The following is a 12507-nucleotide window of genomic DNA, read 5'->3' on the forward strand; positions in this document are numbered from 1 at the left end:
TATCCAGACCACCTGTTATGTGCCAGGCTAGGCCCATGTAGCGAAGTGGCTCATTTCGTATATTGTCCAATTTTTTACAGGATCATTTCTGCTGTGACCTTTTAGACATATTTGCATGCACAACAATGTTGGACTAGTTTATCTGAAACTACTTTGTTTATACATCTAGCTTCGCACAACATTATCATGATGCCTCGAACACCATGTACAAGGCCTCTTGACGCACTATGTACAAATGTCATCTCTATCTTCATCCACAGGGTGACAGGGCTATCTACATATCTATAACATTGTCTAATCTATACGTACATCACAAAGATGCTTTCTATTATAAATAATGAGAATCCCAATAGATTAGTAGAGGAGGCGCTACAGCTGACACCCAGGGTCCGTGCAGGCTGAGACTTCACTATGCAGCGGGCTGTCGTTGTGAGGGGGAATTTAGTTTGTAACCAATTCGTGGCCTGCATTCTCTCCTGTCATGTCCCTTAGTGGGGATTCTTGGCTTCACACCCACACACACTCTAGGTACACGCAGAGTAGGGATTGCATAGTAGGAGTCCGCCTGATTACTGCCTTGTTCATATGCCTGCATATATATACTGTTTTAGCATCATGATAGAACTATATATACTATTTACATGTTTGTAATCACTTTCATCTGCTTCGGTTTACTGATTATCGCAGCACATGTATTTTATACAAGAATAACGTTGGTTCAGTAAATATATTGAAAATGTCCCACTGTGTATTCTCTGTATATTTCTCTGAGAGCAAGTAAGCTTGAGTGACTGAGCAAAAGGTTCTGTTCTGTTTCCAAGATCCCTTAGGGGTCAAGGTCGTCACGTTCAGAGGTTGCCAGAAACCATTCGCTTCCTGGTAAGGTTAGGGAGTCTTATGGTGGCACTGTGAGCTAGCTGTTCTCTAGGCCAACTCATCCTGCGGCGGTGCCCGGACCCAGTCTAGGCACCTCATCCAAAGTTTATGTTGCCCAAAAAACGCCCAGGTCCTTCGGATTAGTGGGAACTACACAACACACCTGTTCCTTCCCCAAGACCACAAATACGTTTGCATAGCTGGAAAAACAGGTGCCCATTGCTGTCCCTGAGATTTGTCTGTAATATCTATTTTTAAATATGAAAATATGGTTATTTAGGCAAAAGTCATGGTCCTGAGCATTCATGTATAGTCATATGGAGATATTGGTCTATTGCAAAAAGCGTGTTCGTATGCTCTTAGACCTTGCGTGTATTGTATACATAATTAGCAAGATGACATCCTAGGTAATTGTCAAATATGATTGTCTCCATTGTGTATCTTTTGTAGAAAATTCCCTCTATCTTTACAAAGGATGGGAGGCTCTCCACAAGAATCAGCATTAAATGGTTTTAGTTTATTGCTGTGTTTGCCAGTAAGCTATTGTTAGAGGACACTATACGGCCCCCTTGTTCTTGCATACTTTCGGGAGAAGGTAAAAGCATGGGACAGTAGAGGGTAGTGTTTTACAGAAATGAAAATGTTGCCATTCCCATATCCCCAATTCACAACAATCAGTATTTAATAATGACTGAAAAGCCTTTTGCTCCTAATTGCAAACCATCATTAAAACCACATTCCTGCCCCTTATCGGATGACTTTGATAATTCTGTTGTCATTGCGTAATGTGTTAATGGCCTCCCTTTGTCCATTACTCAGGTTAGATCTGATTCTTCCTTTCTTGCCTTGACTGGTGAACAATTTATTTGAACAGGTCTTTGGTGACCGAGTCACTAAAGACATCCAGATTATAATGAGGCAAAGAGGAGTTATATGTAGCTTGGTTTTTTAACCGAGTTAGGCTTCCCTGATCTATACGCGCCGCCTATCCAAGCAACACTTCCTGCTCTTTCGTTGCACATATATTTCCATTATCCAGACCAGCCAATGTCATGAAGTATCGGCGTCTTTTGAACACAAGTCATGTTTTCTGTATTGGGCTCCCCCATACTCATGTTCATTGGCTTTGGTCTGATTTTATGTTGATAGCTTAGAAAAGGAAATATGTAAATTCTACATGAACTGTAATCTAAGTCCCTACTGGGGCAGAAATATAAGTCAAGGTTCTGGATATTTAGTTCATCCATTGTCAGTTAATGTTGTGATGAGTTAATAATCATATCTCGCCTTGCTCTATCACCTTTCTCTTCCTATGGGGTGAGTTATCTTTTTGTCTTCCATTTGCTCATTCCTGTCTTTCTCTTCCTTCTCTTCCTCTGTTTGTGCCTCTTGCTTTAGTTTTTCCTTTTTTGTGATATTCCATTGTCCGTCCTTGTCTCAGTAACCCGTACTCAGCAAAAAAAAGTGCCAGTTAGGTTTTTCTTCTCGGTAGTTGCTAGCTGAGTCATCTGAGTCTGAGTGACCTTCTGAGCTTGATTCCTCCATCAGAAGTTCCTGCCGTGTTTGTGTCAATTTCATTTTTACTGCTCTCCTTACTTATTCGTATCATCTTACTACGTTACAGACTCTTCCAGTACAGTAGTCTTGCTTTTCCCTTTAGAATTTCCTCTTTGGTACTCTTTACCTCTTTCTTATCACTTGTTCGTCATTCTTGTTGTCCTTAAGTTCAGCTCTTCGTTTCAAGTGCAACAAATGCGAGGTTGGAGAACTCCATCGGACTGCAGACTTAGAACTGTAAAAAGAAAAAAAACAAGTTAGCAGGCCTTTTCCATCTATGAACTCATGATCTAGAACAACATTCCTGTATCCATCAGGACCGCCCCAACATTGCTCCCGTTTAGGAAAGAGTTGAGGACTCACTTCTTTAAAAATAATTTATGCTCATCTTTGGCCCTAGCTTTAGGCTAGGTTTGCAGTATAGAAATAACATATAGATACATACATAAATAAGCTGGCCTAGCCTATACTAACATTTGAATACTTTTGAAAAAACTCTTGTGAAAATGTTCATGGGAGAGTTGAGAATGGTTATCCCACCAGAGCACACCTGGCATCCAGTTAAGATTTTAATGTTGTCTTATCAAGAGTAACAAGTCCACCTTTTAAGCCACTACATGACTGCCAGCCTTACTGTAGATAGTTGTCTACCTAGTAGCAGTCACTTCCTCAAACAGATAGCAAACTACACGCCCATAAGTAGATGAACACTTCCTGCAAGTTTATAAAGACAAAGTTAAATATGCACCTAGGGGTTTATTTATAACATCCGTGCGCCGCTGGTGCATCACTTTTTGCCATGTTAAAAGTGGCGTCCTGGAGGCGCAATGGGCTTGTAAATAAGCCCCCCAGTTTAAGATGCACTCATGCTCTACATTATCAGAATTGAAAATGTATGAAAAATAAGACCATTTTTTGCACCGACACAATTTTGCATATGGTTTTCTACTCGTGCGGAGACTAGGGGTGGGCGGAATTTGCGTAGTCGTGTTACGCAAAGCTCAGCGAAATGGTAAAAAATCTCCGCGAGAACGCAGAATCTGCGAACACGCGGAATTGTTTGTTCCGCCCGTTCACAATGTTTTTTTCCTGTTCGCGTGCTCAGGGGAAAATATATCTTGCGAACACGCATTTTAAAAGCGTGAACAAGCAAAAAATTCCGCAAAGCCGCGGATCGCGGAAGTTTTGGCAATTCCTTGTCTGTCGCAGAACGCAAAATTACCCAAATTCCGCAAGCGGAACTGAATTTACCGCCCAGGCCTAGCGGAGACACCACATAGAAATAACACAGGCTGAGTCCACGTGTGATAAAAATGCAACCATTGCTTTTCTACCCAACATACCTCTAGTAGATATTTGTAAAGCAGAAACATGTGGTTCTCTGCACCCTTTCATAAAATATTTCTCTGGTGACATCAATGCAAGGAAGAAGCCCAGAAGTGCTTAATTGTTCTAAGTATATTAGTAACTCAATTAGCCATTCTTTCCTTTCAATCAATCAATCAGCGGTTTATAGAGCGCGCTACTCACCCGTGAGGGTCTCAAGGCACTGGGGGGGGGAGGGGAGGAGCAGCTCCGGGTCAGTGGAAAAGCCAGATCTTGAGGTCCTTCCTGAACGTGTGGAGGGTTGGGGAACGTCTGATGTTGACCGGGTGCTCGTTCCAGGATTTGGCTGCGATGTAGGAGAAGGCCCTCCCGCCGGTCCTGTTTCTGCGGATGCGGGAGACCTCTGCCAGGGCGAGGTCAGTGGAGCAGAGTTTCCTCTTGGGTACGTGGAAACATATTCGGTCGTTGAGGTATGTTGGTCCGATGTTGTTGAGGGGTTTGTAGGCGTGGGTGAGGAGTTTGAAGGTGATCCTTTTCTCGACGGGGAGCCAATGGAGGCTTCCTAGGTGTTGGGTCATATGGATGTGGTGTGGTGTCCCTAGAATGAGCCTGGCTGCGGCGTTCAGGACCTTACAGATTCTTTTAAGTTATTGCACAACGTGTGATGTGCCACAGCTTGCTGCAAATGGAAAATGTTACTCTCTTGCAAATACTATCAGCTTGTCATGTTGCAGGCTCACGTGCATCACCCACTTGCTGTATGGTTGGAAAGTATATAGGTTGCTCAGATTAAGCAGTTTATTTTTTTGATTTTACACATATAAGCAGTCGTACTCCGATGGAGAAAACAACACAATGATTTAAGTTGGAGTCTGCGCGCTGATGCATTTTGCCTTTCTGCTATGGGATTACAAGTCTTACTCCAGATCAAAACTCAATCTTTAAATAATTTTTTTTTAGTAGTCAGAACCCAACCCATGAGAGATCACCACATGTGAACTGTAGAACTACAAGCAGCAAATGATTGTCTACAGGTAGTAACATTTTCCTTCCTTCCTAGATATTACTGTCCACCTTTCTCGTATTATAACCGTGCATTTCTTTCAAGAAATATTTCCCATGTATAATTTTCAGTGTTCATTTTATTCTGCAGCACAGCAGTCACAGACAGAAAGTATGAATGGGAAAGAGAAACGTAAAGCTTCTGGAGGAAGGAAGAATTTTGCTTATACAATGAATGAAAGAAAACACCAAGGAATACAGAGGAGTGAGAATTTTAACAATAAAACAGTACTGGCAAGGCAGAAAACAATATGCACTGGCCTAAGAGCTTATGCCTGTGCTGAGTGTAAGAAGACATTTACTAGAAAGACGCATCTTTTACTGCACGAACAAACACACACAGATCGGTATCCCTACACTGAGCATGAAATGAGGTTTGCTGATAAGGCAACACATGAAAAAACTCACAGTGGGGAGCTGCCCTTTCACTACAATATCTGTGAGAAAAGTTTTACTCGGAAGGGAAATCTACAACATCAAAGCGTACACACAGGAGAGAGGCCCTATCACTGCACTGTGTGTTCCAACCCCTTTTCTCAGAAGACACACCTTGTACTGCATCAAAGAACACACACCGGAGAGCAGCCTTATCACTGCATTGAGTGTTCCAAGCGCTTTGCTTATAAGGGATCCCTTGTAGGGCATCAAAGAACTCACACAGGAGAGAGGCCCTATCACTGCACTGTGTGTTCCAAGTGCTTTGCTCATCAGACAAACCTTGTGCTGCATCAAAGAACTCACACAGGAGAGCGACCTTATCACTGCACTGTGTGTTCCAAGAGTTTTTCTCGGAAGGCGACCCTTGTACGGCATCAAAGTGTACACACATGACAGAGACTTTATCACTGCACTGTGTGTTCCAAGTGCTTTGCTCATCAGACAAACCTTGTACTGCATCAAAGAACTCACACAGGAGAGAGGCCCTATCACTGCACTGTGTGTTCCAAACCCTTTTCTCATAAGGCAAACCTTGTACTGCATTAAAGAACTCACACAGGAGAGAGACCTTATCACTGCACTGTGCGTTCCAAGGGGTTTACTCTTAAGGAAGCCCTTGTACGCCATCAAAGCATACACACAGGACAGAGGCTTTATCACTGCACTGTGTGTAGCAAGAGCTTTGATCTTAAGGCAAGCCTTGTACGCCATCAAAGAGCACACAGGCGACAGCCATGACGCTGCACGGGGTAGGGAAACTGCTGTAAACAAAAGGTGGTGTTCAGCAACCTCAAGTAACACATACGAGATGGAAGCCTTCTCAAAGCACTGCCAAAACACCTTCATTTAAAAAAAGAAATGTGATCATTTACATAATCTAAGAATCTACAGCTGAAGTTAAACCTCTTATGACATCTAACAATCCTTCCGGGCTGAGATCCTCCCTCTCCTCTGAATGTCAGGAAGAGCTTTGAGTTAAAGGACAAACTCTAACGTCCGCAGCGTCTCCAAACAGAATGTAGGTTCTTCAACTTCACTAACTTCACTTCACCAAGCAACAAACATCACAAAGGCTGTTTCACTGCGAATTAAACCTGTCAGACTCTCATGCAATGTATGCACTGTTGAGGACCTGTTACCAAGAGTGGATCATAAACTATCTTAAGAGACATAGCTTCTAGGATTCAACAAAAAATTATTAAAAGACCTGAGCACATGGGAAAAAGAAACTAGGAGAAGAAATAGGAATCAATAACCACTTGAGGACAAAAAAGTATAAACTCGTTCCATCACTAAACCAGGAACATCTACTCCCTATCAGTATCTTCAGACCGGCTGTGTAAATATTCTGTACAACCCATCCAGGCTGAGCGATCAAAAGAGGATTCATGGCTGTCCAGATTCTAACAACTTACAAAGGAGGCACCAGCCATATAATTCAGCAGTTTCAACTGCCGAGACCATTACACAATTCATGTTTTGAGATGGTTTATTCTGGTGAGAATTTTTTGATAATCAATTTTATTATCATTTTGAGAAAAAAAAAAGACAGCATACATCTTAAACAGTAAAGCCAATTCCATCTCCAACAGACAGTAAAAAACCCCACTGTTAGGGTAGGAGTATTTATGCAAGCCACCCAAGCTGGAAAGCAGCACCCCGTTACATGGGAGAGCCAAAGCTGGCAATTTAAAAGAGTAGGTTCAGCTATTTGCCCCAAACCATATGGAACCTCGCAGGACAACCATGTGTCTCAAAGAGAGGTTCCTCTTGGGCCGTGCACCAATCCACTCCCAGACGCCACTTTCGCAAGATAGGGGGGTTGGGCTGGGCCCAGGCCGCTGCAATATCTCGTTTAGCCACAGCGACCGCCGTTCCTAGGCTAGGCTTTGTGCGAGGCTCCTCTGGGGTCACTCAGACACCAGTGCCCAGGTCGCCACCCACATTTGGGTGAGTGCTCGGAGCTTGCTGTGGCTGGTAGCAAGCCCTGGATCTGCTGTGACGTGTGTAGGAGAGTAGGATCTGCTTCTTATAGTTACCCCCACTTTTTGCTGATGTTTCAATGTTTTTGTACTTTAGTCTGGCTGGGGCCTTGCTATCCTGGACCCCAGCCTAGCTGCTCCCTCTCTAAAATGATTCCAAGTACTTTAGGCACACTCCAGTGTTGTGTATCGATTTAGATTATGTATGAATTTCCCGATTTATGCCGTAATATAGGTACATTTCACAGTGCCCTTATCTAGGCATAAAAATCCAGTTCTTATTTAGGCATAGTCCATGCTACCCAAATACAGGCATGGCTACTTACATCCGTTCATCTACGTCACGAGTTCCTGAAAAAACAGACTCTGAAGCCTTTAGGACTTCCCCTTGCTTGGATATTGATTTCTCCAAGAACTCATTTATTATGCATGAACATCTATTCCTTAGGGGTTCATTCATGACGTTCTTATGCCCGACTTTTACGTCAATACTGGCATTCCTAAACACCTTCAGGATATAAATATACCTTCACTTGCTATGGCAAGGCACGGTGCGGTTCGGCTACCTACTTGCATGACGCGGCTTGCCACAGCAAGTCTGGAAGGAAGTGAACTCCCCAACTGACGCACTGACCAGACGCTGTCCTCCTCCTTGCCAAGAATCCAGCTCCAGTGTTTCTGATTCCCTTTGCGGGGTGTTAGAGATCGAGTCCCGGGAAAGAGATACCAACCTCTCTCATTATAAGGTATGGAGCTGATTAGAACCTAGAGAAACCTTTGGCAATTCTTGGCACAACTAAACTATAGCTAAAACAGCACCTACTTCCTCCCTCATACTAGACTTAGGTTAGGTACACTGTGGTAGGATTATTTTAGAAGCACCAGTTGAGTATTTTAGCCTGAGTTATTTATGTATGTATTTTTATATATGTCATAGCTACAGACCATGCTATTACAGTATTATTTTATATTACTGTTCACGTTGTACGCATTATGCTTCGCATTCTGTCTTACGATTGTAGCAGTTCATATCTCTTGCATGAGAAAGAAGACTATTCAATAAACCCTTTTTATCGAAATGCCTATCTCACTATTTCTGTGCAACTCTGTAGAAACGAAACCTGCACAATTAACTGAGTGAAACGGTTATCTGTTGTTTTCACGACTCTGAAGATATTATTCAGACTCTAAGGGAAACAAAGTTGTCATGTTTATGCGATTGTCAGAAACTAATCCCTTTTTGTTCATTCAAGAAAGTTTCTAGTGACCTCTGAGTTAGCTGGCACACACAAGTAATTAAGTTTAATATACTCGATAGAGACATACCGACCTCAGTCCTATGTCAAAACTATTGTGTATATTATTCCAATGTGCAGAGCCTATTAGGGTTATATGAACTACACTACATGGTGCCCAACGGTTTGGTAAGGCACTAATTTAAAACTAGATACTGAAGTAACTCAGTTGTGCTTTTCTCAGAGACCCCTAGTCATAAAACTCCAATAGACGTCTGGAGTGGGTAAGGGATAATATCCGCCATAGCTGAGTAGGACGGAAAATCCTATGTATTAGCTTTTTGGTTTGTTCAACGTTGAAGGATACAGTGTTCCAAAATATTGTGCACCTTATCTTTGTTCCCTTGAAACTTGCTCTGAAACTTACATTAAACAATGTCCGAGGACAATAACACCGAAACCGGTGGAGCTACAGGTGACAACGCTGAAGCAGCTTATAACTTAACAGGTTTCCAGGAAACCGATGAGAATGCTGTAATAATTCCTTCAAATTTAAGGAAAGCCATCACTATAAAACTTATAAAACATGTCCTATCATCCAGAGGTGGTAGAGCAGTTTTTGTGATAAAGGCACATGAATATCACCAGACAGAGGTATTCTATTCATGGATAGTCTTCCCAGAAGCAAATCCAGTAACACGTATGTTTCACTTCTACAAAGAAGATGATCCACCAGAGGAATATATTGCTTTCGAGGATATTGAAATTCCATTCACATACCAGGAGCATGAGCTCTGGTTTAAAGGCGCCCTAAAACATTTAAATCACATTACCAGGCTCGGTTATTAGGTAGACCAGGAGCAACATGGCCGGTTTTTGCCGTTACACACCTCATCCTGAAATCGAAGACATGACAGACATAGAATTACTTGCTCAACTCAAAGAGTTAATGAAAATCTACAGACAATTGGTCCAATTTGTCATGCGGACTTTCACAGTCCAACCTCCAATAGTTATTCCAAAACAAACCTCTCACTAGGGGAATACACTAAAAATCACTCCACGGACTTTACACGCAGTCATGGGTAAATTGTCCGCAAAACGTGAAGAAATTCCATTCTGGATAGATAAAAAAATTACTCAAAGCGAAGCAGTATTTCCTGATACTCAAACACAACTTCTCATCCTGAGCAACTCTAGTAAGTACAAATGTCCATATCAATGACAGTCTTTTTCAAATTGTAAAGTTTCCGTGTCTTCTTTATTTTCCAGTTCATATATTTTTCCAAATGTATCATTTCATAATTCAATCCAATCACCGGGTACAAATCATAAGATGTTCTTCAACATTACAAATAGCCATCAGATTTTGCCAACACGTGTTTCGTCTGGCTCTTCGGCCAATGACTTCGTCAGGGCTAAAAACAAGCAACATATATCCTTAAGTTCATACGGATACAAACCATGAGAAAATTCACATGGAAAGTCTTTTAAAGAAGCTCAAAGAGAGAACTTACAGAAAACCCAAGATAAAGTGCTCAAAAGAAATATCCTCTAAAGTGAAAACCAACAGTTCTATTTGAGAATAAAAAAATTAATAAAATAAAGTAAAGAGAAAAAGGGGAAAAAAAGAGAGCCAACACCTCTTGTGTCTAAGATACCAATAAGAGTGAAACTCTTTGAAATGAAGAAGTAGATATATACATCAAGTAAAAGCAGTTCGACTTGTGCCCCTAATAATTCACCATATGATCTATACATGTACTGTGTCTTCAAAGTAAAGACCAGATCAACTTACCAAATAGATTATATTTCAGAAAACGTATTGTAAAGAAGTGAAATTCCGCAATAAAACGGCTGAATCAATACAAAATTCCTAAGAAAAGAAGGAATTTTTTAATCAATTATTCTAACGTCGATACTAATCATAAATACTGTGGCATTAGTTATATTGCATCAACAATTTATAATTTATTGATAAGGCTAACACTGCAAACAGAATAGCGCCTATCTCATTATAATCACAGAGGGAAATATATACCTGGGACAGATAGACTAAATCAATTAGTAATCAGTGCACTATTGATCCCATAAGATAGTATTTGTAAATTATCTGAAATCTCTCAGACGGTGCCGTACTTTAGTCAAAATCAATAAAGTCAAAATCAGATAAAATATATATAATCGCACATATCAAAGGTAAGTTATGGTCAACTTTGCAAGACCGGTACTAGTTTATAACAGCACCGGACCTAAAATAAGTGCCTTAACATTTATTTCCTATGATATGGTATTTGCATTTGGCCTCCCATTAACACATTTAATGTAGACCCAACATATCGAATAGTAACTATTAGAAGAAAAAATATCAAGGTAAAGAAAATACCTAAATGATGAAAATTATCGTTTTTTCATCTTTAATGAGCAAGTAAAACCAGCCATTACTTCGACCGATATATTGAGTTCGGATCTAAAAAGTAATAATATAGGAGCAAGGGAATTAAATGACATCATACCAGTATATGACACGACTATCATATTAAAAAAAAAACTTTCCGAAAAGTACCTCAACAAAAGAAGGTCATGTCTCATCTAGTTGAAAGGTAAAAAGGTTCCCATAGCTCGATAAATCTCTTGAGCTTGAACCTAAAGAAAAATCATAAAATAGTCACACACTGTTATTGCCGAAGTTAACTAGTATGAAGTAAACATACTATTAACATCTATACCAAAACCAATATCACCCCTCGCAATATCACACCATTAGAATCTTACCGGTAAGTAAAGTCTCAAATTCACTCAGAAGCACATGTTTACATCGGCGTCTAGCATCAGTGCCATCTTGAATGAGGCTTATATACCCTATCTTCCTTAGAGGTAGAAAGCGGACTCACGTATAGCAAATAGCACCGTCTTTTTTTTTTTTTTTTTTTTACCTTTGTTTATTGGGTTTTGGGTGACATTTTACAGGTAGCATGTCAGTGATAATGCAGTACAGTGGTACATATTCTTTAACGTGCAAAAAAGAAATACAATATTTAAGAGATCCTTAACCCCTTGCTTGTATATACGGAAAATAAAGATCTAAATGCTCATTTCGAATTATCGATATATGGTGCGAGTGATTAAACCAATTATTAAAATATCCAATCTTATCTATTACAATCGCCAAAATTATATTTATATTATGACGAAAGGTTGATTAATACATTATTACACCAAAATTAAATTCTAACTAGTATTAAAAATGATACGCATTCTAAAAGTTCGATAACTTATTCCCCTCACGTTTAAATCTATCCTCCTCAGAAATGAAAAACGGACTAGCGTACGCCAGGTAGCGCCATCTTAACATATATTAGCTACAAATTGAAGAAATATACTAATTCTATTAGTACAAAATATTTCCCTTCTAAATTCACTCTCCATTAGTAGAATAATCAAAGTTGGATTAGGGGGACCATCAAACTAGTAGATACTCTTGTCTCACATGAAAGATAGCAACATATGGAAGTAGAAGTTTAGAAACTCGTATAGAAGAAAGGAAATAGGTGAATAGATATAGCAAGTTCACAATCTGTATCCTATTATATTCCTCACTTTTATACAACAATCCTGAAAGCAATACTAAAGCAAAAAGAGACATTATTAAACGACAAAGAGAAAAACTCTCTAAGATATCATCTCTAAAATATCACACCCTTATTTTGTTATATCTCACAATTTCATAACAAATTAATTACATACATTATAACATAGTATAAATTATATAATATCTATTACACGTTCATGTACAATTTGCTTCAGATAGGCTATACATGTGATAAGATATAATAATCACAGTAATAGGTGTAAAGTTGAAGATAGAGAGATTTTCACATCCTATGCATAGCTTTAATATCTGAATAGCTTCTCACAGATACTTGATTCATCTATTAGCCCAGAAAGTACTGCATTTCACTATCAATATTGATTCCCATCTCTACCGCACGAAGCCTAATTATCCAACGTACCTTTGCTTGCCTGAGCAT

At 40.0% G+C, this 12507-nt stretch overlaps 1 protein-coding gene across 1 annotated transcript in view; it reads left to right on the top strand.

Annotated features, from left to right (window-relative positions):
• LOC144762828 (uncharacterized) overlaps positions 1 to 8337 on the top strand; it is a 111772-nt gene extending 103435 nt beyond the window's left edge. The window contains exon 3 of the mRNA XM_078648110.1: positions 4913 to 8337. Within this exon, the coding sequence (XP_078504236.1) occupies positions 4913 to 5652 (740 nt within the window). The 3' untranslated portion in view covers positions 5653 to 8337. The remainder of the gene's footprint in view (positions 1 to 4912) is intronic.
• The last annotated feature ends 4170 nt before the right edge of the window (positions 8338 to 12507 follow it).

This window comes from Lissotriton helveticus, chromosome 6 (assembly GCF_964261635.1).
Source record: "Lissotriton helveticus chromosome 6, aLisHel1.1, whole genome shotgun sequence".
In the NCBI taxonomy this organism is placed as follows: domain Eukaryota; kingdom Metazoa; phylum Chordata; class Amphibia; order Caudata; family Salamandridae; genus Lissotriton; species Lissotriton helveticus.